Genomic DNA, 24,952 nt, shown 5'->3' with positions numbered 1-24,952 from the left:
GTCTAGCTAAGTAAGTCATTTTTTCCTGCAAGCCACCTAGCTAGCTAGCTAACATTAGTTTAACTACTGAAACCCATATTGGGCTAACATACTGTGTTACAGGGGAGAAATCAAATTATTTTTTATTTTGCTAACTAATTAGCTAAATTACCTAGCTAAACAACTACCTGTAACCATATCTATGACTAAAAATAAAATATTTTGTATCTCGGTTGTTAAACCTCTTCCCTTTTTAGTCATAGATATGGATAGTTACTAAACAGCGAGCTACGCCGTTTACAACTAGCAACCTAAAGCTAGGTTTTCCAGCAGACGTTAGCACATTACTGGAGTTGGCTAGCTAGTTAGTGTAGTATCTGGGATCTACATCTGTTTATATTAGTTACTGTGCTGTTACTAAGCAGTAATGCATTACGGCAGTGTTATGTTACTACACCTAATAGGAAATGCACATGCGCACTGGGGTGCCGGGAACTGTAGAGCACGAGAGGTTTTGACTAAACGAAAACTAACTGTACTCCCGCCTCCTGCCTGGTCATTTCTCCACAACACAAATATTACAGTTAGCCTGGTGCCTGCTAACTTATTATGCGCCACGCCTCACATTTATAACTTGTTAGCAAGCTAGTTAGCCTGGTGCCTGCTAACTTGTTATGCACCACACATCACATGTATAACTTGTTAGCAAACGTGTAACATCAGCAACAAAGCATTTTACACTTTGTGGAAGAGACGTAGGGCAACATGCCTTTGTTTGTACCATTCCATTGATCTCTTTACCCTCTAGAATATTGTTTAGACACAATGAGGGGACATTAGGAGCTGTTTTTTAGAGGAAAGATCAGTCAACAATGTGAGTGGGCTGGGCTAAAGGTGTGAAAAGTCTTAGGAAGGCATTTCTTGCATAGTATGAATTTATGTATGGGAGATTGAGAAAGTGCACCTCAATCACTCAACACATTAACTGTCTTAAGCATAACCTTGCACAACCAAAACTCCCTTCCTCATCTCAAAGTACTGTCTAAACCTCCCCAGCCCATTGACTTTGACATGTAATTGTCAATAGTTGCCCTTTCCACAGGAATTTGTATTGTCTTGAGAATCTGCTAAGAGAATAAAGCGGTTGTGTCATTACTGTTGTAGCCTTTTCAGTGTTCCTTGCTGGTTTCTGTCCCACAATCTGTTGTGCTCCATAACTGTAAGGTGTGTACCCAAAAAGGCCCCCATTTTGGGGTACTTTTCAGCAGGGCACCGTGGAATGATTCCAGATAACCTGAGTTTTAGCAAAGGGGTAAACTAAATGGATTACATGGTCTGGAAGGTGCTCTGTGTTCCTCAGGCTAAGTCTAATCACCTGTAACCCCATAACACAAATCATACAAACACTACCCAATTCATGTTTATACCATGCTTACTGTAAATTGACATATCTAAGCTGTCAGCTTGTAAATATTTTGCAAATTTACCTTCACCTTGTGCAGAGCTACGGGTTGGAAGTGCATTTTGGTGGACCCAGATTCTGTACCACCTACAACAAAACACACAATTTAACCACTCCACTAATTGTATTTATCTATATTTGACTGGCTAGCTAAGTATACCTAACAAGGACATTTCAATATTTTCAGCGTGCTGTTACCTTACTAGCCTCACTAAATTGGCAGCAAGATTACTGGGCAGCTGAGACTGGCTGATAACCAACGAACCAACCATAAATTAATTATACACATGAGTTAGTGAGTCACTGTAGCTATATTGACAATTCTATTACCACCGCATTTAACCATGGCAAGGTGACTCGGCATAAGGTTGAATACAAACAATGTAGTTATTCCCTCCGTAAGGCAATCAAACGTAAGTACAGAGACAAAGTAGAATTGCAATTCAATGGATCAGACATGAAACAATCATGAATTACAGAGGGACAATCAGCCATGTCGCGGACACAGACGTCTTGCCCCCGGACAAGCTAAACACCTTCACCAACTTTGAGGACAACACAGTACCACCGAACCAGCCCACTCCCAAGGACTATGAGCTCTCCTTCTCCGTGGCCGACGTGAGTGAGACATTTAAGCGTGTTAAGCCTCGCAAGGCTGCCGGCCCAGAGGGCTTCCCTAGCCGCACCCGCAGACCAGCTGGCTGGAGTGTTTACGGACATATTCAATCTCTCCCTATCCCAGTCTTCCTGACGGACCGACCCCAGGTGGTGAAGGTAGGAAACAACACCTCCACTTCGCTGATCCTCAACACTGGGGCCCTACAAGGGTGCGTGCTCAGTCCTCCTCCTGTACTCCCTGTTCACCCATGACTGCGTGTCAATGCAGGCCTCAAACTCAATAACTTTTGTAGCCAACAGTAGTAGGCCTGATTACCAACAATGATGAGACCGCCTACAGGGAGGAGTTGAGGGCCCTGGCAGAGTGGTGCCAGGAAAATAACCTCTCCACAATGCCAACAAAACAAAGGAGCTGATTGTGGACTTCAAGAAACAGCAGAGGGAGCACAACCCTTTCCACATTGACGGGACCTCAGTGGAGAAGGAGATAAGCTAAGATAAGCTACAAGTTCCTGCGTGTACACATCACTGACAATCTGCAATGATTCAACCACAGACAGTGTTGTGAAGAAGGCGCAACAGCAACTCTTCAACCTCAGAAAGATGAAGAAATGTGGCTTGTCCCCTAAGAACCTCACAAATGTTTACAATTGTGGCAATTGCACTGCCTGCAACTACAGGGCTCTCCTGCATCACCGTGGGCATACTGTCTATCCTCCAGGACACCTACGGCACCCGATGTCACAGGAATGGCAAAAAGATCATCAAGGACATCAACCACCCAAGCCAAGGCCTATTCACCCCGTTAACATCCAGAAGGTGAGGTCAGTACAGGTGTATCAAAGCTGGGTCAGAGAGACTGAAAAAATTGCTTCTATCTCAAGGCCATCAGAATGTTAAATAGCATTACTAGCCTGCTACCACCCGGTTACTCAACCATGCACCTTAGAGGCTGCTGCCCTATATACATAGGCATGGAATCACTGATCACTTTAACAATGGGAACACTATTCACTTTAGTAATCTTTACATTCTGCTTTACTTATTTCAAAAGTACAGTCGTGGCCATCATTTTTGAGAATGACACAAATATGAATTTTCACATTCTGCTGCCTCAGTTTGTATGATGGCAATTTGCATATACTCCAGAATATTATGAAGAGTGATCAGATGAATTGCATTAATTGCAAAGTCCCTCTTTGCCATGCAAATGAACGGAATGGTACCAACACATCCTCCGAGAGCAACTTCTCCCAACCATCCAGGAACAGTTTGGTGACGAACAATGCCTTTTCCAGCATGATGGAGCACCTTACCATAAGGCAAAAGTGATAACTAAGTGGCTCAGGGAACAAAACATGGATATTTTGGGTCCATGGCCAGGAAACTCCCCAGACCTTAATCCCATTGAGAACTTGTGATCAATCTTCAAGAGGCGGGTGGACAAACAAAAACCCACAAATTCTGGCAATCTCCAAGCATTGATTATACAAGAATGTTCTGCCATCAGTCAGGTGGCCCGAAGTTAATTGACAGCATGCCTGGGCGGATTGCCAAGTCTTGAAAAAGAATGGTCAACACTACAAATATTGACTCTTTGCATCAACTTCCTGTAATTGTCAATAAAAGCCTTAAACACTTATGAAATGCTTGTAATTATACTTCAGTATTCCATAGTAACATCTGACTAAAATATCTAAAGACACTGAAGCAGCAAACTTTGTGAAAATTAATATTTGTGTCATTCTCAAAACTTTTGGCCACAACTGTATATACAGTATTCTATTTTACTGTATTTTTGTCAATGCCACTCCGACATTGCTCGTCCTAATATTTATACAGTATATTTCTTAATTCAATTATTTTACTTTAGATTTGTTTCTATTGTTGTGAATTGTTAGTTACTACTGCCCTTTTGGAGCTAGAAACTCAAGCTTTTCGCTACACCCGTAATAACATCTGATAAATGTGTGTATGTGATCAGTAAAATTTGACATTGATTTTGACTTGTCCAATCCAAAACACACATTTTTTAAATTCCATTTCGAGAAAGTTTTGAAGCATTTTTAGTAGCGTGCCCTTACTAGCACGACCCAGGCACAGACTCACCTGTACGATGTCCATAGGACAGTCTCGGTCTCGGCAGGACTTGAGGCTGTCCTAATATTAACACCATACTCTGGCATTGGTTTATAGACTAACCCTCTGTTCTCTCCCATGTAGACCTGCCCCTGGTCAACCTATCTGTTGAGCCCCAGCCCATACTGGAGGGCAATCTGGTAAAGTTTCACTGCTCTGCCAAAGCTAACCCACCAGTCATCCACTACAGGTGAGATAGTACACCTGCATATACAGACACACACACACACACTCTCTCTTTCTCACACACACATATCTATTTTTCTCTCCGATTTAAATCTTTTGGTTTGAGTGACCCAAAATCGCCACTTTTTGATGCACTTATTGTGTTCAGTAGGCCTATATACAGGCTGCTTTAGGAGTTCCGTAGTCTCTCTGTCCAAGTTATGCTGCTCTACTGGGGTATAGCACAATAAACAACCACATACAGTTTAAGTCAGAAGTTTACATACACTTAGGTTGAAGTCAGTAACACTCGTTTTTCAACCACTCCACAAATTTCTTGTTAACAAACTATAGTTTTGGCAAGTCAGTTAGGACATCTACTTTGTACATGACACAAGTACTTTTTCCAACAATTGTTTACAGACAGATTATTTCACTTATAATTCACTATATCACAATTCCATTGGATAAGAAGTTTACATAATCTAAATTGACTGTGCCTTCAAACAGCTTGGAAAATTCCCAAAATGATGTCATGGCTTTAGAAGCTTCTGATAGGCTAAATGATATCATTTGAGTCAATCGGAGGTGTACCTTTACCTCAGTGCCCCTTTGCTTGACATCATGGAGAAATCAAAAGAAATCAGTCAAGACCTCAGAAAAAAATTGTAGACCTCCACAATTCTGATTCATCCTTGGGAGCAATTTCTAAATGCCTGAAGGTACCACGTTCATCTGTACAAACAATAGTACGAAGTATACACACCATGGGACCACGCAGCCATCATACCGCTCAGGAAGGAGACGTTCTGTCTCTTAGAGATGAACGTACTTTGGTGCGAAAAGTGCAAATCAAACCCAGAACAACAGCAAAGGACCCTGTGAATATGCTGGAGGAAACAGGTACAAAAAGTTCTAAATCGACATAACCTGAAAGGCCGCTCAGCAAGGAAGAAGCCACTGCTCCAAAACCACCATGAAAAAGCCAGACTATGATTTGCAACTGCACATGGGGACAAAGTTCGTACTTTTTTGAGAAATGTTCTCTGGTTTGATTAAACAAAATTAGAACTGTTTGGCCATAAAGACCATCGTTATGTTTGGAGGAAAAAGGGGGAGGCTTGCAAGCTGAAGAACACCATCCTAACTGTGAAGCAGGGGGTGGCAGCATCATGTTGTGGGGGTGCTTTGCTGCAGGAGGGACTGGTGCACTTCACAAAATAGATGGCATCATGTGGACGGAAAATTATGTGGATATATTGAAGCAACATCTCAAGACATCAGTCAGGAAGTTAAAGCTTGGTCGCAAACTGGTCTTCCAAATGGACAATGACCCCAAGCATACTTCCAAAGTTGTGGCAAAATAACATAAGACAACAAAGTCAAGGTATTGGAGTGGCCATCTGTTGCAGGAATTAAATTGCTCTATGTTTTAATACCCAAATAAAATCAAACACTCTGTCAATTCATAAGGATTTGTAAGAACCTTATTCTATAATAATGGACAGAGCCCAGTCTTAAAGTCAATCAGCAGAGTTTATTCACGAGAGTACTGAACACGATACAGTTTACCACAGGTTATAAACTGAAAATGACGTCATTAGTTCCAGTACCAACCCGTCTCTTCTGCCACCCTGGTACAAAAGCAGTATCTCAAGCCTTCCCACATCGTCTCCCTACCAATTTAATATAATTTATGGCCGAGCCAAGGTCTTCTTGTGTAGATAAGCATTCTAGCCAGTCTGAAGATATAGTTCATTAATTTCTACCAAGGAACAGACAGTCATTGTTCTAATTCTTGATTATATTTACACACATTATATTCAGTACTAGGATTAAGAAAGAAAATTCATACATATACAGTAACATAATAGTATTCTGATTAGTACATATACAGTAACATAATAGTATTCTGATTAGTATATATACAGTAACATAATAGTATTCTGATTAGTCAGTCCTGATTTGAAATGTATACATAATTAGTCATTATTGATAAAAATTCCCTTAACACCATCACAAAGCCTTGACCTCAATTCAATAGAAAATTTGTGGGCAGACCTGAAAAAGAGTGTGCGAGCAAGGATGCCTCCAAACCTGACTCTGTTACACTAGCTCTGTCAGGAGGAATGGGCCAAAATTCACCCAACGTATTGTGGGAAGCTGCTCGAAATGTTTGACACAAGTAAAAAAAAAAAATAAAGACAATGCTCCAAATACTAATTGAGTTTATGTAAACTTCTAACCCACTGGGAATGTGATGAAAGAAATAAAAGCTGAAATAAATCATACTATTATTCTGACATTTCACATTCTGAAAATAAAGTGGTGATCCTAATTAACCCAAGACAGGGAGTTGTTACTCGGATTAAACATCAGGAATTGTGAAAAACTGAGTTTAAATGTATTTGGCTAAGGTGTATGTAAACTTCCGACTTCAACTGTATGTTTCACATTGTTGTAGGTAGTCCGGGGTGGGGCAGGTGGTTAGTCGGCGTAAAAAGTGTGCTAAATGTACCCAGATCTCACCTTAGACCTTAACTTCTTGACAGCAGCTGGCATCTCATTTATTATAGATGGGCGGGGTCCCTGAGACGATGGCGGTTATATCTCTGCCATATGCCTGTGCGGTGGGGGGGGGGGGCTAACAAGCGCTGACTGAGGAAAGTGTGAGCTAACACAAGCATTCATTTTGGTTAACACCCAGTTGACAGAAACCCTAATCAAAAATAAGATGAGGTCTGTCTGCAGTATGCATGTTGAAGGGGTTGTGTCATCTACCATCATTAACTTCCCATTATTCACTTCGGGAAGTTTACCCTCACCTCGTTTTGTTATAACATCTTTGGTCTGACAGACATTTTCGTAACACACAGAAGGCACTGAACAATGTCAACAAACATGGCTCCACACATTACTGGCAATTAGCTTAGCATTAGCTTATCATAATCAGCACAACATTCAAAAAAGTATTTTACACACATCATTTGATTCCGTGAATAAAAGAGTAAATAAATAAATTATTAAGACATAAACCATTTTCTGAAAGTGATTTATTGATACAGATGGTGTGTGCTGGCAACCAATCACATCAACCCTGATACTCGCCCGGAGTCATTCAGTGTTGTTGTTTATGTACAGTGGCGCAAAAAAGTATTTAGTCAACCACCAATTGTGCAAGTTCTCCCACTTAAAAAGATGAGAGAGGCCTGTAATTTTCATCATAGGTACACTTCAACTATGACAGACAAAATGAGAAAAAAATTCCAGAAAATCACATTGTAGGATTTTTAATGAATTTATTTGCAAATTATGGTGGAAAATAAGTATTTGGTCACCTACAAACAAGATTTCTGGCTCTCACAGACCTGTAACTGTAATCAGTATAAAAGACACCTGTCCACAACCTCAAACAGTCACACTCCAAACTCCACTATGGCCAAGACCAAAGAGCCGTCAAAGGACACCAGAAACAAAATTGTAGACCTGCACCAGGCTGGGAAGACTGAATCTGCAATAGGTAAGCAGCTTGGTTTGAAGAAATCAACTGTGGGAGTAATTCATAGGAAATGGAAGACATACAAGACCACTGATAATCTCCCTTGATCTGGTGCTCCACGCCTAAATACTTTTTTGCCCCACTGTATATAGCTAGTTGGCTAAGCTGTAGCCGTAGCAATTTTTTTCAATTTTTGTTTTTGTTTATTCTGACAAAGAATCTGAGTATTAAAATTAGGAATCAGATTCTGACAGTTACAGTGAGGAGTTGCCCCCCAATCTTGTGGCCATTAAGAAGCCTGAATCTGAAGACTCCTTGCACACTGACGAAGGACCAGATCCCTCTGAAGATGCTGGTGGTGTTAGAGGCAGTCCAACAGTGGGTGAAGTACGGAGGGTCTGTGGTAGCTGGAAGGCCGCCAGCCATTTCACCCCTCCTCTGGCCCTGCTTTTGGCTTTGAAGAGTCCTAGTCTTGAATGCAAAGCCCCCTTGCCATCTCCCTCTGAGTCGGAGTGCTTTAAGCTGTTTCTGACAGAGGAGCAGGTGGGAGACAGTGGAGATGATCAATCGCTAGGCCTTGGAGCTACAGGATCCAGGTTTGAGGGGAAAGCTTGCTAAATGGATCAAAACCACAATGAGTGAAATGTATACCTTCCTGGTAACAGTCCTTCTCATGGAAATAGTGAAGTAGAACTCTAAGGGAATACTGGAGCACAGATCCAATGTTTGCAACTCCCTGTATAGACAGGATTTGTCAAGGACATTACAGTCTACAAGGGTCCACCACTGACATTCGCGGTAATGACCATGCTGGCTCCTCATATCAGGAAGGGCCACACTTTGTATGTGGACAGTTGGCTTAGCAGTCTTGCACTCTTCCAGCATCTGCTCTCCAACAACAAATCAAGTCTAATTGTATTGCTCACATACACTTGCTTAGCAGATGCTATTGCGGGTGTAGCAAAATGCTTATGCTTCTAGTTCCGACAGTGCAGCAATATCTAACAAGTAATATCTAAAAATGTCACAACAAATACCTAATACACACAAATCTATGTAAAGGAATGGAATCAAGAATATATAAATATATGGATGAGCAATGTAAGAGACGCATAGACTAAAATACAGTAGATAGTATCGAATACAGTATATACATTTGAGATGAGTAATGCAAGATATGTAAACATTATTAAAGTGACTAGTGATCCATTTATTAAAGTGGCCAATGATTCCATGTCTGTGTATGTAGCCAGCAGGCTCTTTGTGCTAGTGATGGCTATTTAACAGTCTGATGGTCTTGAGATAGAAGTTGTTTTTCAGTCTCTCGGACCCGGCTTTGATGCACCTGTACTGACCTTGCCTTCTGGATGATAGCAGGGTGAACAGGCAGTGGCTTTGTTTGTGCATGTCCTTGATGATATCTTTGGCCTTCCTGTGACATCGGGTGCTGTAGGTGTCCTGTAGGACAGGTAGTTTGCCCCCTGTGATGCATTGTACAGACCGCACAAACCTGCCAAGAGAGGGCCGCCCACCAAAATTCACTGACCAGGCAAGGAGGGCATTAATCAGAGAGGCAAAAAAGAGACCAAAGATAACCCTGAAGTAGCTGCAAAGCTCCACAATGGAGTTTGGAGTATCTGTCCATAGGACCACTTTAAGCCATCTCTGTGGGGTGGCCAGAAAAAGAAAAAAAAGCCATTGCTTAAAGACAAAAATAAGCAAACACGTTTGGTGTTTGCCGAAAAGCATGTGGGAGACTTCCCAAACATATGGAAGAAAGTACTCTGGTCAGATGAGATTCAAATGTAGCTTTTTGGTCATCAAGGAAAACGCTATGTCTGGCGAAAACCCAACACCTCTCATCACTCCAAGAGCACCATCCCCACAGTGAAGCATGGTGGCGGCAGCATCATGCTGTGGGGATGTTTTTCATAGGCAAGGACTGGGAAACTGGTCAGAATTGAAGTTATGCATGATCAAGTTTTCATTTTTTTTGTCTCATTTCTTGCATCTCTTTTTAGGCATGTTGTGTAAATCAAATGATACAAACCCCACACAAGTCAGAGTGGTAGGCATGTGGTAGGCATGGTGGTAGGCATGTTGTGTAAATCAAATGATACAAACCCCCAAATAATCCATTTTAATTCCAGGTTGTTAGGCAACAAAATAGGAAAAATGCCAAGGGGGTGTCGTGGAAATTTCCTGTATTACCAAATCATGAAAGAGGAAACCACACACAAGTCAGAGTTATCATAAAGTCCATCTTTAATTATATGAGCTTCACCATAGCCCTGTGTCTCTCAGATCAATTCAGTGTCTATAAATTAATTCTCTGAGAATGCTTACATAATGGCAACTGAGATCCTTTATAGCAAAAACAGACATAGCCAGACAGCATTGGCTATAAATGATCGTTCAGTTTGGTCTCCTAAACTAAGTTCCTATCTCATTCTTGGTACCACTTAGAACCAAAAACATTACCTCATCCAATTGCATATATCAAATACACCCCCTCCTGGACAAGATCAGAAAAGACAGAGAGCCTCTTAGGTCATATCCTAAATCAAGATAAGGGCAACCTCAAAGGGGACATGTAATAGTTACAGACACATTCCCATAAGAAGACAGGCCTGACCTCTCCCCTCTCTGGGGCCCAAGTGACTAAGCCCTAGCAGGGAAGGGATAACTGCAAACTGCCAACAGTATTATCCAAAAGAAGACATTCTAATTACAAATATCTCACATAAGAATTATTTTATAAATACAACATCTTATTTATCAATGTTACCTAACTAATTCTGAATCTGCTACCACAGGGGTTGAATACTTTTGCAAGCCACTGTATACACAGGCCAATGGTCATAATGAGGGCAGCTTCAAAGAAGCTAATAGTTCTCTGACGCCATTAGCATTGTTTTGACAAGACTAATAGATTACTTTATATAAGCACAATTGAGTGTAACGTAATTGTTATGAAATCAGTATCTTGCGTGGTTATTAAGGAATACACACATAATGCATTACGCTCAATACATAAACACATACATACAGTTGAATTCAGAAGTTTACATACACTTAGGTTGGAGTCATTAAAACACTTTTGTACCTCTTTCCTCCAGCATCTTAACAAGGTCCTTTGCTGTTGTTCTGGGATTGATTTGCACTTTTCGCTCCAATGTACGCTTCATATCTAGGAGACAGAATGCGTCTCCTTCCTGAGCGGTATGACAGCTACATAGTCCCATGGTGTTTATACTTGCATACTGTTGTTTGTAGAGATGAATGAGGTACCTTCAGGCGTTTGGAAATTGCTCCCAAGGATGAACCAGACTTATGGAGGTCTACAATTTTTTTTCTGAGGTCTTGGCTGATTTCTTTTGAATTTCCATACTTAGTGTATGTAAACTTCTGACCCAGTGGAATTGTGATACGGTGAATTATGAGTGAAATAATCTCTCTGTAAACAATTGTTGGAAAAATGACTTGTGTCATGCACAAAGTAGATGTCCTAACAGACTTGCCAAACCTATAGTTTGTTAACAAGAAATGTGTGAAGTGGTTGAAAAACAAGTTTTCATGACTCCAACCTAAGTGTTTTTAAACTTCCAACTACAACTGTAAGTGTATGTAAACTTCCTACTTCAACTGTATATAACTTGCAAATATTGTCTAATCCAAGTGTGCAAAGCTCTTATGGTGCTTTTCCACTGCATGGCTGTGCCGTGCCGTGAATATCACAGTTCATATTTAATTTGAATTTTCCCATGGCCCGCATGATTCCTGGACCCAAGCATGATATTCATCCTTAAACAATGTAAGGAAAACAACAATAAAAGCAATGCAGGCACCAGGGGGAAAAAGTTTGGCAGGTTCTATTCTGACTAGAGAAAATGTCTGCATACTTGACCTTGGGAACCACTCTTTGGGCTCTCATCAAAGAGAGAAATTTGTCCGGCTCATCTAGCTAATCCTAATCTTACATTTGCATAACATGCCTCATACGTAAATTGTCTGCAACAGTGAAATGGGTGACAACTACTTGATTTACTGAGGAGACAGAACGCACCTCATTTCAAACTGTTGTTTGCAAATAACTTGAAATAGACCAGATTAAACATATTTTAATAGATAATTAGTAGGCAATTTGCCTTGGTTTGCAGGCAGCACGCGTTAACTGTCCTGTTGCGTAACAATCACATTTTGGAACAGTGAGCGCATTCTGATATCACACGCTTTAAAAATACTCACGCTGTGGAGACAGCATGATTTTTACATTTACATTCTGTGTTATATCATGAATTTAGTCTATAGGCCAGGAGAAACTTTAATCCATTATTTGGTTTGTTTTAAACAGCCATTTAAAACGTCAGCTAAACATCACTGTGAGTGATAGGGGCAGCGGTACTGAAATACTGAACTTCCCCTTGAAGACCACAAATATTTTTGACCAAAGTCAATTTACAAGAGAATCCTAGCCAAATTGAAAATCCTTCCCCTTCAAGAGACAATCAGTAGCTGAAAAAATAAATAAGTGTACTCTTTGTTTTTGCAAAAAAGCTAAGGGATAGGGCTGGAGAAATGTTACTGCTCTCAAATTCATAAACAGAGCTATGGGTGCAGGACTGACCATCCATGACATCAAAACTATAGCTTTAACCATGTTATATATGCTATATAGTGTTTACATTGGAGTAAATCAAGCTGATATTTTGCGTTCTGATAGGGTATTTACGACTTAAAAACGGGTAAATTCCCACCTTCCACTTGATTACGAATGCAGCATAAGTCTCCCATTGACATCAACCCTGCAAACAAAAATGAATAGTTACGATGTCCCCGAAACATAGTGCTCAGAATGCTGTTTTATGCTCCTGTCGAGGTTTTGTCTTGTTCCCGGTTTGTTCCCAGGATATCCCCAAGAACGATTTTAGGACATTCTCTGGACGTTGTGTCATGGACCACTTTTTTATGACTTTATACTGCGACCAAACTGAGGCCTATACTGAAAGTCAATTTATCGTGTTGAGTATACCATCATGTTTTAAAACTGGTTAGGGATAGGCGGGACGCAAATGTCTCAACTGGCCAATTGCCAGGGAAAATGCAGAGCGCCAGATTCCAATAAAATACTATAAAATTCAAACTTTCATTAAATCACACATGTAAGATACTAAATTAAAGCTACACTCGTTGTGAATCCAGCCAACATGTCAGATTTAAAAAATGCTTTTTGGCGAAAGCATAAGAAGCTATTATCTGATAGCCTGCACATCTGCACCAGCAGTAAACAAAGGAGTTAGCATATTTCAACCCTGAAGGCTCTACACAAAACGCTGAAATAAAATATAAAACATGCATTACCTTTGACGAGCTTCTTTTGTTGGCACTCCAATATGTCCCATAAACATCACATTTGGTCCTTTTGTTCAATTAATTCCATCCATATATATCCAAAATGTCCATTTATAAAGCGCGTTTGATGCAGAAAAAAAACAGCTTACAAAAAACGCAACATCACTACAAAATATTTCAAAAGTTGCCTATGAACTTTGCCAAAATATTTCAAATTACAAAAAATACAACTTTAGGTATTTTTAAACGTTAATAATCGATCAAATTGTAGATGGGGCAATCTGTATTCAATACAGGAATGAAAACAAACCAGCGCCACTTTTCACGTCTTGCGCAACTCACAAAGTGTACCCAGTTCCTAGTTGGCCTACATCTTCATTGCACAAAGGAATAACCTCAACCAAATTCCAAAGACTGGTGACATCCAGTGGAAGCGGTAGGAACTGAAAACAAGTTCCTAAGAAATATTCCTTGGCAATAACAAGTCAGGGAACAGAGAGAGGCAAAAAAAAAATCTGAACAGTTTTATTCCTTGAGGTTTTGCCTGCTACATAAGTTCTGTTATACTCACAGACATGATTCGAGTGTTTTCTATCCAAATCTATGAATAATATGCATATCTTATATTCTTGGCATGAGTAGCAGGAAGTTGAAATTGGGCACGCTATTTATACAAAAGTGAAAATTCTGCCCCCTAGCCCCAAGAGGTTTTAATGTTCCTAGAAAGTTTTTAGAAGGTCATTGAGAGAACGCATCACACAAACCCTAAAAGGGACCTTGTGTTAACATCTACTAATGTCCTTAGGACGTCCCCTTTTTGCCGGAAATGCATGACTGAGTGACAATTTGACTTAGTAAGTTGAGATTTGCTCTAGTGTGTATATGAAAGGTACTTACTTAATTCTTGGAACTACCCATCCCGGATCCGGGAGAATTGTCATCAACTACACTAATTAGCATAGCGCAACGGTCAAAACATATTACTAGAAAATATTCATAGTCATGAAATCACAAGTGAAATATAGTGAAACACAGCTTAGCCTTTTGTTAATCACCCTGTCATCTCAGATTTTGAAATGATGCTTTACAGCCAAAGCAAGACAAGCGTTTGTGTAAGTTTATCGATAACCTAGCATAGCATTATGTCCAGCTAGTAGCAGGAAGCTTGGTCACGAAAATCAGAAAAGCAATCAAATTAACCGTTTACCTTTGATGATCTTCGGATGTTTTCACTGACGAGACTCCCAGTTAGACAGCAAATGTTCCTTTTGTTCCATAAAGATGATTGTTATACCCAAAATACCTCCTTTTGTTGGTCACGTTATGTTGAAAAATCCACCAGAAATAGCGGTCACGACAACACCGATTATGTCCATAATATCGACAGAAACATGGCAAACGTTTTTTATAATCTATCCTTAAGGTGTTTTTCAAATATCTATTCGATAATATATCAACCAGGACAATTGGCTTTTCAGTAGGACCGAGAGGAAAAATGACTACCTCTGTCTTTTACGCAATAATCACTCTGAAAGCCCTCAGCTGGCCACTGACACAAAATAAAGGCCTGAAACTATGTCTAAAGGCTGTAGACACCTTAGGGAAGCCACAGAAAAAGGAATCTGGTTGATATCCCTTTCAATTCGTACTTCCGGGTTGGAGCGAGCGGTCGCATCCGCACTCGGTCCGCAGGTAGTATTACATTTCATTACATTTCATTATAGTACAATGGTTTGATTTGTCTAATCTTAGCAATTTCTTCTTAGCTAGCTACAAAGCCGTCTTTGTATCATAGATAATTGCGTAATTATCGTATTTCGTCGTCCTAACGCAGTCTACACTGCTATCTGCCCTGCAGCTAGCCAGCTAGCTAACGTCCACCGTCTACCGATTAGCAGCACAACTATTACACTCAACTGAACGACTTGATTAGTGTAGTGTTAGCTAGCTACATAGTTGTCTTTGCTGTCTTCATATCCAAGATAATTGTGTAGTTTAGAGTGTGTAGTTTTAGAGTGATTATCTTAAATTACCGAGGTTAGCTAGCCAGCTATTTGTCGTCCTTAACGTAGGAGACACTGCTAGCTAGCCAACAGCTAGCCAACGTCTACCGAACAGAACTTCCGCACTCAACAACCCGGTCGCATTTCGCTTCGCTCCACAGGTAGTATCACATTTTTCATTTCATTTCATTACAGTACAACGGCTTGATTTGTTTGATCGTAGCTAGCTACATAGCTAGCTACATAGCCGTCTTTGTATCAAAGATAATTGTGTAGTCTAGAGCGATTTCCTAGGTTAGCTAGCCAGCTATTGTCGTTTAACGCAACGTAACGTAATCAACACTGCTAGCTAGCCAGCTAGCCCCGAATAGCAGCACAGTAGAAACTATTACACTCAACGGAACGACTTGATTAGTGTAGTGTCAACAACGCAGCCACTGCCAGCTAGCCTACATAGTCAACAACACAGCCTCTGCCAGCTAGCCTACTTCAGCAGTACTGTATCATTTTAATCATTTTAGTCAATAAGATTCTTGCTACGTAAGCTTAACTTTCTGAACACTCGAGACGTGCAGTCCACTTGTCATTCCAATCTCCTTTGCATTAGCGTAGCCTCTTGTGTAGCCTGTCAACTATGTGTCTGTCTATCCCTGTTCTCTCCTCTCTGCACAGACCATACAAACGCTCCACACCGCGTGTCCGCGGCCACCCTAATCTGGTGGTCCCAGCGCGCACGACCCACGTGGAGTTCCAGGTCTCCGGTAGCCTCTGGAACTGCCGATCTGCGGCCAACAAGGCAGAGTTCATCTCAGCCTATGCCTCCCTCCAGTCCCTCGACTTCTTGGCACTGACGGAAACATGGATCACCACAGACAACACTGCTACTCCTACTGCTCTCTCTTCGTCTGCCCACGTGTTCTCGCACACCCCGAGAGCTTCTGGTCAGCGGGGTGGTGGCACCGGGATCCTCATCTCTCCCAAGTGGTCATTCTCTCTTTCTCCCTTACCCATCTGTCTATCGCCTCCTTTGAATTCCATGCTGTCACAGTTACCAGCCCTTTCAAGCTTAACATCCTTATCATTTATCGCCCTCCAGGTTCCCTCGGAGAGTTCATCAATGAGCTTGATGCCTTGATAAGCTCCTTTCCTGAGGACGGCTCACCTCTCACAGTTCTGGGCGACTTTAACCTCCCCACGTCTACCTTTGACTCATTCCTCTCTGCCTCCTTCTTTCCACTCCTCTCCTCTTTGACCTCACCCTCTCACCTTCCCCCTACTCACAAGGCAGGAAATACGCTCGACCTCATCTTTACTAGATGCTGTTCTTCCACTAACCTCATTGCAACTCCTCCAAGTCTCCGACCACTACCTTGTATCCTTTTCCCTCTCGCTCTCATCCAACACTTCCCACACTGCCCCTACTGGATGGTATCGCGCCGTCCCAACCTTCGCTCTCTCTCCCCCCGCTACTCTCTCCTCTTCCATCCTATCATCTCTTCCCTCTGCTCAAACCTTCTCCAACCTATCTCCTGATTCTGCCTCCTCAACCCTCCTCTCCTCCCTTTCTGCATCCTTTGACTCTCTATGTCCCCTATCCTCCAGGCCGGCTCGGTCCTCCCCTCCCGCTCCGTGGCTCGACGACTCATTGCGAGCTCAAAGAACAGGGCTCCGGGCAGCCGAGCGGAAATGGAGGAAAACTCGCCTCCTGCGGACCTGGCATCCTTTCACTCCCTCCTCTCTACATTTTCCTCTTTTCTCTCTGCTGCTAAAGCCACTTTCTACCACTCTAAATTCCAAGCATCTGCCTCTAACCCTAGGAAGCTCTTTGCCACCTTCTCCTCCCTCCTGAATCCTCCTCCCCCTCCCCCCTCCTCCCTCTCTGCAGATGACTTCACAACCATTTTGAAAAGAAGGTCAAAGACATCCGATCCTCGTTTGCTAAGTCAAACGACACCGCTGGTTCTGCTCACACTGCCCTACCCTGTGCTCTGACCTCTTTCTCCCCTCTCTCTCCAGATGAAATCCAGATGAAATCTTGTGATTTCCGTCTTGTGACGGCCGGCCGCCCAACAACCTGCCCGCTTGACCCTATCCCCTCCTCTCTTCTCCAGACCATTTCCGGAGACCTTCTCCCTTACCTCACCTCGCTCATCAACTCATCCCTGACCGCTGGCTACGTCCCTTCCGTCTTCAAGAGAGCGAGAGTTGCACCCCTTCTGAAAAAACCTACACTCGATCCCTCCGATGTCAACAACTACAGACCAGTATCCCTTCTTTCTTTTCTCTCCAAAACTCTTGAACGTGCCGTCCTTGGCCAGCTCTCCCGCTATCTCGCTCAGAATGACCTTCTTGATCCATATCAGTCAGGTTTCAAGACTAGTCATTCAACTGAGACTGCTCTTCTCTGTATCACGGAGGCGCTCCGCACTGCTAAAGCTAACTCTCTCTCCTCTGCTCTCATCCTTCTAGACCTATCGGCTGCCTTCGATACTGTGAACCATCAGATCCTCCTCTCCACCCTCTCCGAGTTGGGCATCTCCGGCGCGGCCCACGCTTGGATTGCGTCCTACCTGACATGTCGCTCCTACCAGGTGGCGTGGCGAGAATCCGTCTCCACACCACGTGCTCTCACCACTGGTGTCCCCAGGGCTCTGTTCTAGGCCCTCTCCTATTCTCGCTATACACCAAGTCACTTGGCTCTGTCATAACCTCACATGGTCTCTCCTATCATTGCTATGCAGACGACACACAATTAATCTTCTCCTTTCCCCTTCTGATGACCAGGTGGCGAATCGCATCTCTGCATGTCTGGCAGACATATCAGTGTGGATGACGGATCACCACCTCAAGCTGAACCTCGGCAAGACGGAGCTGCTCTTCCTCCCGGGGAAGGACTGCCCGTTCCATGATCTCGCCATCACGGTTGACAACTCCACTGTGTCCTCCTCCCAGAGCGCTAAGAACCTTGGCGTGATCCTGGACAACACCCTGTCGTTTTCAACTAACATCAAGGCGGTGGCCCGTTCCTGTAGGTTCATGCTCTACAACATCCGCAGAGTACGACCCTGCCTCACACAGGAAGCGGCGCAGGTCCTAATCCAGGCACTTGTCATCTCCCGTCTGGATTACTGCAACTCGCTGTTGGCTGGGCTCCCTGCCTGTGCCATTAAACCCCTACAACTCACCCAGAACGCCGCAGCCCGTCTGGTGTTCAACCTTCCCAAGTTCTCTCACGTCACCCCGCTCCTCCGCTCTCTCCACTGGCTTCCAGTTGAAGCTCGCATCCGCTACAAGACCATGGTGCTTGCCTACGGAGCTGTGAGGGGAACGGCACCTCAGTACCTCCAGGCTCTGATCAGGCCCTACACCCAAACAAGGGCACTGCGTTCATCCACCTCTGGCCTGCTCGCCTCCCTACCACTGAGGAAGTACAGTTCCCGCTCAGCCCAGTCAAAACTGTTCGCTGCTCTGGCCCCCCAATGGTGGAACAAACTCCCTCACGACGCCAGGACAGCGGAGTCAATCACCACCTTCCGGAGACACCTGAAACCCCACCTCTTTAAGGAATACCTAGGATAGGATAAAGTAATCCCTCTCACCCCCCCATTAAAAGATTTAGATGCACTACTGTTCCACTGGATGTCATAAGGTGAATGCACCAATTTGTAAGTCGCTCTGGATAAGAGCGTCTGCTAAATGACTTAAATGTAAATGTAATGTAAATGTAAAGGGCAATAGGGATGCATAGAAAGACAGGGGTTTCAAAATAAGAGTCACTTCCTGATTGGATTTTTCTCAGGATTTCGCCTGCAATATCAGTTCTGTTATACAGACAATATTTTTACAGTTTTGGAAACTTTAGAGTGTTTTCTATCCTAAGCTGTCAATTATATGCATATTCTAGCATCTGGTCCTGAGAAATAGGCAGTTTACTTTGGGAACGTTATTTTTCCAAAAATAAAAATAGTGCCCCCTAGTTTCAAGAGGTTAACGGTAAGGACTCAGGTATAGGCAGTGAGGAAATAACAGCTGTTTAGGACACTTAAAAGTTACACTTATACCACTGCATTTTTCAATACTTGCCTCAGATTGGCAAAGATTATTCTAGTGTGCATTCATTTTAGGCAACCAAACAGTTGGAAAAGTTATTGTACACCTCTGAAGTAGTTCCCACAATAGCCACCGTATCACTGTACTCAGGTAGCCTAGTGGTTAGCGCATTGGGCCAGTAACCAAAAGGTTGCTGGATAAAATCCCTGATCTGACGAGGTAAAAATCTGTTGTTCTGATCCTGAGCAAGGCATTTAACCCATGGTTCCCCGCGCGCTGTGGATGTTGATTATGGCAGCCCCCTGCACCTCTCTGACTCAGAGGGGTTGGACTAAATGTGGAAGACACATTTCAGTTGAATGAATTCAGTTGTCTGCTAAATGACTTAAATGTAAATGTAATGTAAATGTACAACTGACTAGGTATCCCCCTTTCCGAGGTATAGGCAGTAACCTAAAAAAGAGCTATGAATGACAGTTAGCACTGTGAGATAGAAGAACCTTTCCCAGCATCGTGATGAAATGGACAGAGAGCGTGTGGGATTGGTCACACAGGCAGAAGTCCACAGCCCTCCCAACCCAGGAGATAGAGGAGAGAATGGGAATCTATTGTAGAAGACACAGTAGGGCCCAGACTTGATGCAAAAATCCTCACCTCCTCCTCTCTACTCCTCTGCCTCTGTCCTAAATGGCACCCTATGTAATGCACTACTTTTGACCAGGGCCCACAACGAAACTCATAGGGTTGATTAACTCTGGTCAAAAGTAGTGCGCTAAAACAGGAAATAGGGTGCAATTTTGGACACAACACTACTATCTATTCTCTTTAAAGGGAAATACCTAGTCCGTTGTATAACTGAATGCATTCAACTGAAATGTGTCTTCCGCATTTAACTCAACTCCTCTGAATCAGAGAGGTGCGGGGGGCTGCCTTAATCGACATATTCAGCACCCAGGGAACAATGAGTTAACTGACTTGCTTAGGGGCAGAACGACAGATTTTTACCTTGTCAGCTCGGGATTCAGTCCAGCAACCTTTCGGTTAATGGCTCAATGTTCTAACCACTAAGCTAAATGCCGTAAAGCTGCATACAGACAGGCTTGTTTCTCGCTGCCTTCTTTAATGCCCTCTTATTACGCCCTATTTGAATGGGATTCGTTTTACTGGGGGAGATAGGGTTATGTAATTATGTGCATGAGCACAAATCACCACATCTGTAATTTAAGTCCCTCCAAATCTGCCATGTCGGTTATTTCTAAATAGCAGGAGAGTAATAATTCCAGCCGGAAAAAAACTTCCTGTGCATATCGAAGTTTAAAAAAAAAAATTGACAGGTGTTGCTCACGGTTTGAGCAAGAAAGCAATAACTGATTCGATAAATTGATGCGCTGCGCATAGCCTATATATGAATGGCCTACATGTATCAACATTCACAGTGAATGCTTTTGTTTATACGTTTTGTGCCAATGAATTGAACATTGCCAAATTAATAAGTTAAAAAAAACATTGTGCCTATTTAATGCAACCCTTGCTGTTAGATCGCAAAGCGGCATTACAACTGAGCAAAGCTTTTGGAAATGACAAGTTCACTTTCTCATCCATAGCCTAAAAACACACCTCAAGTGCTGTTTAGCTCACATCTGCAGCCTGGGGGGCATTTAGGACGTCTTCCTACTGCGGATCGCTAAAATATCCTAATGATTATGATCACACTTCCTCAATCCAAATATTATGTCAACACTATACCAAAGATGGCTTGGTATGGTTTAGAAATGTGAAAGCCAAGCTCGAGTTACCGGTGAAGCCTGTAATTGCCTGGACATGTTCATTAATCTTCATGCCTAGAATAAAAACCTACAGGCTTCCGTCATAACTGTCAATTTATTGGAAAAAAATAACAAATTTACAGGGGGCAGTTTGGGAAAAACTGTAGCCCTTCCATATCGTCATCTGGAATAACGGACATTATGGGGTAATAATTACATACACAATCTTCTCTAGTAATACCTCTGCGAATAGGGCTTTAGCCAATGCTTGGCTATTGATCACCAGAGAGCTACCATTTTCCTTGTGAAATGAGGAGTGTTCTTCCGATGCCTGAGAGGTCGGAGCAGGAAGCTGTCGATGCTATGAGGTTGGGCTTGGAATCTGGATGTAGGGCTAAGGAGGGATAGGAATAGGGAGGTATCTCTTATCTCAGACGCTCCAGACCTTTTACTCAGAGGAAGTGGTGGTTTGGAAGCGTGGGGAGACCTAATGGTTTGGAGATTAATATATAATACTCCAGGCTGCGTCCATAATGGCTCCCTTTCTCTATATAGTGCACTTTGTTTGACCAGAACCATATGGGCCCTGGTCAAATGTTGTGCAATATCTACGGAATAGGGTGCAATTTGAGCTGTAGCCCAGGTGGTCTTTCATTCAAGCTCAATTGGGGGAAGAGAAAAACATTAAGGAGGGAGATGAGATCACCTTACAGACAGATAAATAAACTCTGAAGAGGGGATGGTCCATTTTGGGAGAGATGCAGGCCATCTGGTTGAATGACAGCACAGAGTTGAGATGGGGGAGTGGTCCTGCAGCTAACTCCATTAGCAACTTTTTGTTTCTAATAAAGCTGCAGAGAAAGAAAGAAAGAAAGCGAGAGAGAGAGATAGGATAAAGTGGGGAGGGATGCGAATGAGATGGTTTCGCTTGCAAATAAAGTACGCTTCTTATCCTCATGGGGGTTTCTGGTGTTGGTGTCACTGTTGCTGTTGTTTTTGTCGAATGGCAATTTGTGGTTCCTAATTTGTCACTTCTGAGGTGTCTGATGAAAAGGCTCAATTGTGCAGATTTAGTTCAGCTTGTCAGCTGTTTGATGAGAACGTGGGTGATTTGAACAGAAATTGCTCTCTATGTGTATCGACATGAACTAATTTGATTGTTGTTGTTTTATGCAACAGGGTCCCTCTGGGAGGAGAGTGTGTGTGAACATGCGTGAGTGTGTCTGTGCGTGTGCGATACCTTGCATTCGAATTGTACAGCAGAAGATCATAGAAAACATGAATAGCACTTCAGAAACTCAAAAAAGCTAAATGGATTCCTTCGTGTATACAGTTACGTGGGGTTACATGTTCAAAAGCAGTGCTCATGTATACGATTGTTACTGAATAATTCAGAAGTGACTGGGAAAGGATTGGCGTCAGACATGTAGCTCTGATCTGTTCTGAATCTGACATTCAGAGGCTTGAGAGAGAACAGAGAGAACGCTCATTCAAATTGAAGAAACATTGACAGCATCCTCCTTTTGGAGTTCGTCTTTGCCATTTTCAAGATGTGTTTTTCGAGTGCCGTAAAATATTTTCTGACTCATAGGCGATTTGGTTTACTTTGATCCCCTTCAACGCTGTCACGATCCCTTTCAACACTGTGATGAAATGTCTTTCGCAAAATGGCAGACTGTCATATGGCATCTGGTGTCTAGCTTGTACGTATTGCATCGCTTCTGTGGGTTTGTCCCAAATCTCATCCGATCCCTCTATTGTGCATTACTTTTGACCAGGGCCCATAGGGAAACCTATTGGGCTCCAGTTAAATGTTGTGCGCTATATTGGAAATAGGGTGTCATTTGGATCGCATCCTGTGTACACCTGATCTACAGGTAACTACCTATATAATGAAAACACTTGAGTAAATGAGGGATACAAAGTATATTTATGGCAGGTGTTTCCACACGTGTGGTTCCTGAGTTAATTAAGCAATTAATATCCCATCATGCTTTGGGTATAAAAATGCTGGGCAGGCCATTATTTTAGCTGCCATGGCTATGGGATGACAATGTCCCCATCCACAGGGAAGTGGTCAATGAATGGTTTGATGAGTTTGAAAATGATGTAAAACATATGCCGTGGCCGTCAGTCACCAGATCTCAACCCAATTGAACTCTTATGGGAGATTCTGGAGCAGCGTTTTTAACCACCATCAACAAAACACCAAATGATGGAATTTCTCATGGAAGAATAGTTTTGCATCCCTCCAATAGAATTCCAGACACGGTGCATTGAAGCTGTCGAATCCCCCCAGTAGAGTTCTATACCAAGGTGCATTGAAGCTGTTCTGGCTCATGGTGGCCCAACGCTCTATTAAGAGTTCATGTTGGTGTATCCTTTTAATTTGGCAGTTACCTGTATCTTTGATTTGAATGCTAGATGAAACTTTTATATGGACATTCCACAATTGAGAAATGTTTCTGGAAGGGAATGTCAATGCGGGCCTGGATGGTGCATCGAAAGTGAATAGTGTGTTCTACAACAGTACATGCAGTCTGCTTACCAAATGGTACCCTATTCCCTATGTAGTGCAATACATTTGACTAGGGCCCATAAGGCTCTGGTCAAATGTAGTGCACTATATATGGAATAGGGTGTCATTTGTGACATAGGCATAGATTTACAACAATTGAACATAATACACATGAGAAAATGAAAACAGGACTTTTCGTGAATGTCTGTATTTGGTTTGACAAGAATTCGAAAGATAGTATATGTCTGTGTTGTCTGTATTCACTAAAAATGTTCTGCTGGTTCATAATCTCATTATCTAAATGTTGACATCTATAACCAGGCCATCTTTTCTACCATAGCATTACACACAACAAACAGTGCATTGTTAAAAAACAACAGCACATTTTATTTTCAAATATGTTCATCCTAGTTAATTATGTGGCCGACTGCAATAGCATCGAATAGTCCCCGCGATATGCAACTGTTCAGGGAAGTCAGGAACCAATACTCGCAGTCAGTCAGGAAAGCAAAGGCCAGCTTCTTCAAGCAGAAATTTGCATCCTGTACTTCCAACTCCAAAAAGTTCTGGGACAATGTGAAGTCCATGGAGAACAAGAGCACCTCCTCCCAGCTGCCCACTAAACTGAGGCTCGGTAACACGGTCACCACCGATAAATCCATGATTATCGAAAACTTCAACAAGCATTTCTCAACGGCTGGCCATGCCTTCCTCCTGGCTACTCCAACCTCGGCCAACAGCTCCGCCCCCACCGCAGCTACTCGCCTAAGCCTCTCCAGGTTCTCCTTTACCCAAATCCAGATAGCAGATGTTCTGAAAGAGCTGCAAAACCTGGACCCGTACAAATCAGCTGGGCTTGACAATCTGGACCCTCTATTTCTGAAACTATCCGCCGCCATTGTCGCAACCCCTATTACCAGCCTGTTCAACCTCTCTTTCATATCGTCTGAGATCCCCAAGGATTGGAAAGCTGCCGCAGTCATCCCCCTCTTCAAAGGGGGAGACACCCTGGACCCAAACTGTTACAGACCTATATCCATCCTGCCCTGCCTATCTAAGGTCTTCGAAAGCCAAGTCAACAAACAGGTCACTGACCATCTCGAATCCCACCGTACCTTCTCCGCTGTGCAATCTGGTTTCCGAGCCAGTCACGGGTGCACCTCAGCCACGCTCAAGGTACTAAACGATATCATAAGCGCCATCGATAAAAGGCAGTACTGTGCAGGCGTCTTCATCGACCTTGCCAAGGCTTTCGACTCTGTCAATCACCATATTCTTATCGGCAGACTCAGTAGCCACGGATTTTCTGATGACTGCCTTGCCTGGTTCACCAACTACTTTGCAGACAGAGTTCAGTGTGTCAAATCGAAGGGCATGCTGTCCGATCCACTGGCAGTCTCT

The 24,952-nt window shown here is 42.8% G+C and overlaps 1 protein-coding gene across 1 annotated transcript in view; it reads left to right on the top strand.

Annotated features, from left to right (window-relative positions):
* Nucleotides 1–24,952, top strand: part of LOC115105304 (kin of IRRE-like protein 3) — a 291,162-nt gene that overhangs the window by 219,174 nt on the left and 47,036 nt on the right. Inside the window, exon 7 of the mRNA XM_065006811.1 lies at nt 4,283–4,388. Within this exon, the coding sequence (XP_064862883.1) occupies nt 4,283–4,388 (106 nt within the window). The remainder of the gene's footprint in view (nt 1–4,282; nt 4,389–24,952) is intronic.

The sequence above is a fragment of the Oncorhynchus nerka genome, linkage group LG22, assembly GCF_034236695.1.
Source record: "Oncorhynchus nerka isolate Pitt River linkage group LG22, Oner_Uvic_2.0, whole genome shotgun sequence".
Taxonomy (NCBI): Eukaryota; Metazoa; Chordata; class Actinopteri; order Salmoniformes; family Salmonidae; genus Oncorhynchus; species Oncorhynchus nerka.
This window is presented reverse-complemented; position numbering and strand designations above follow the sequence as displayed.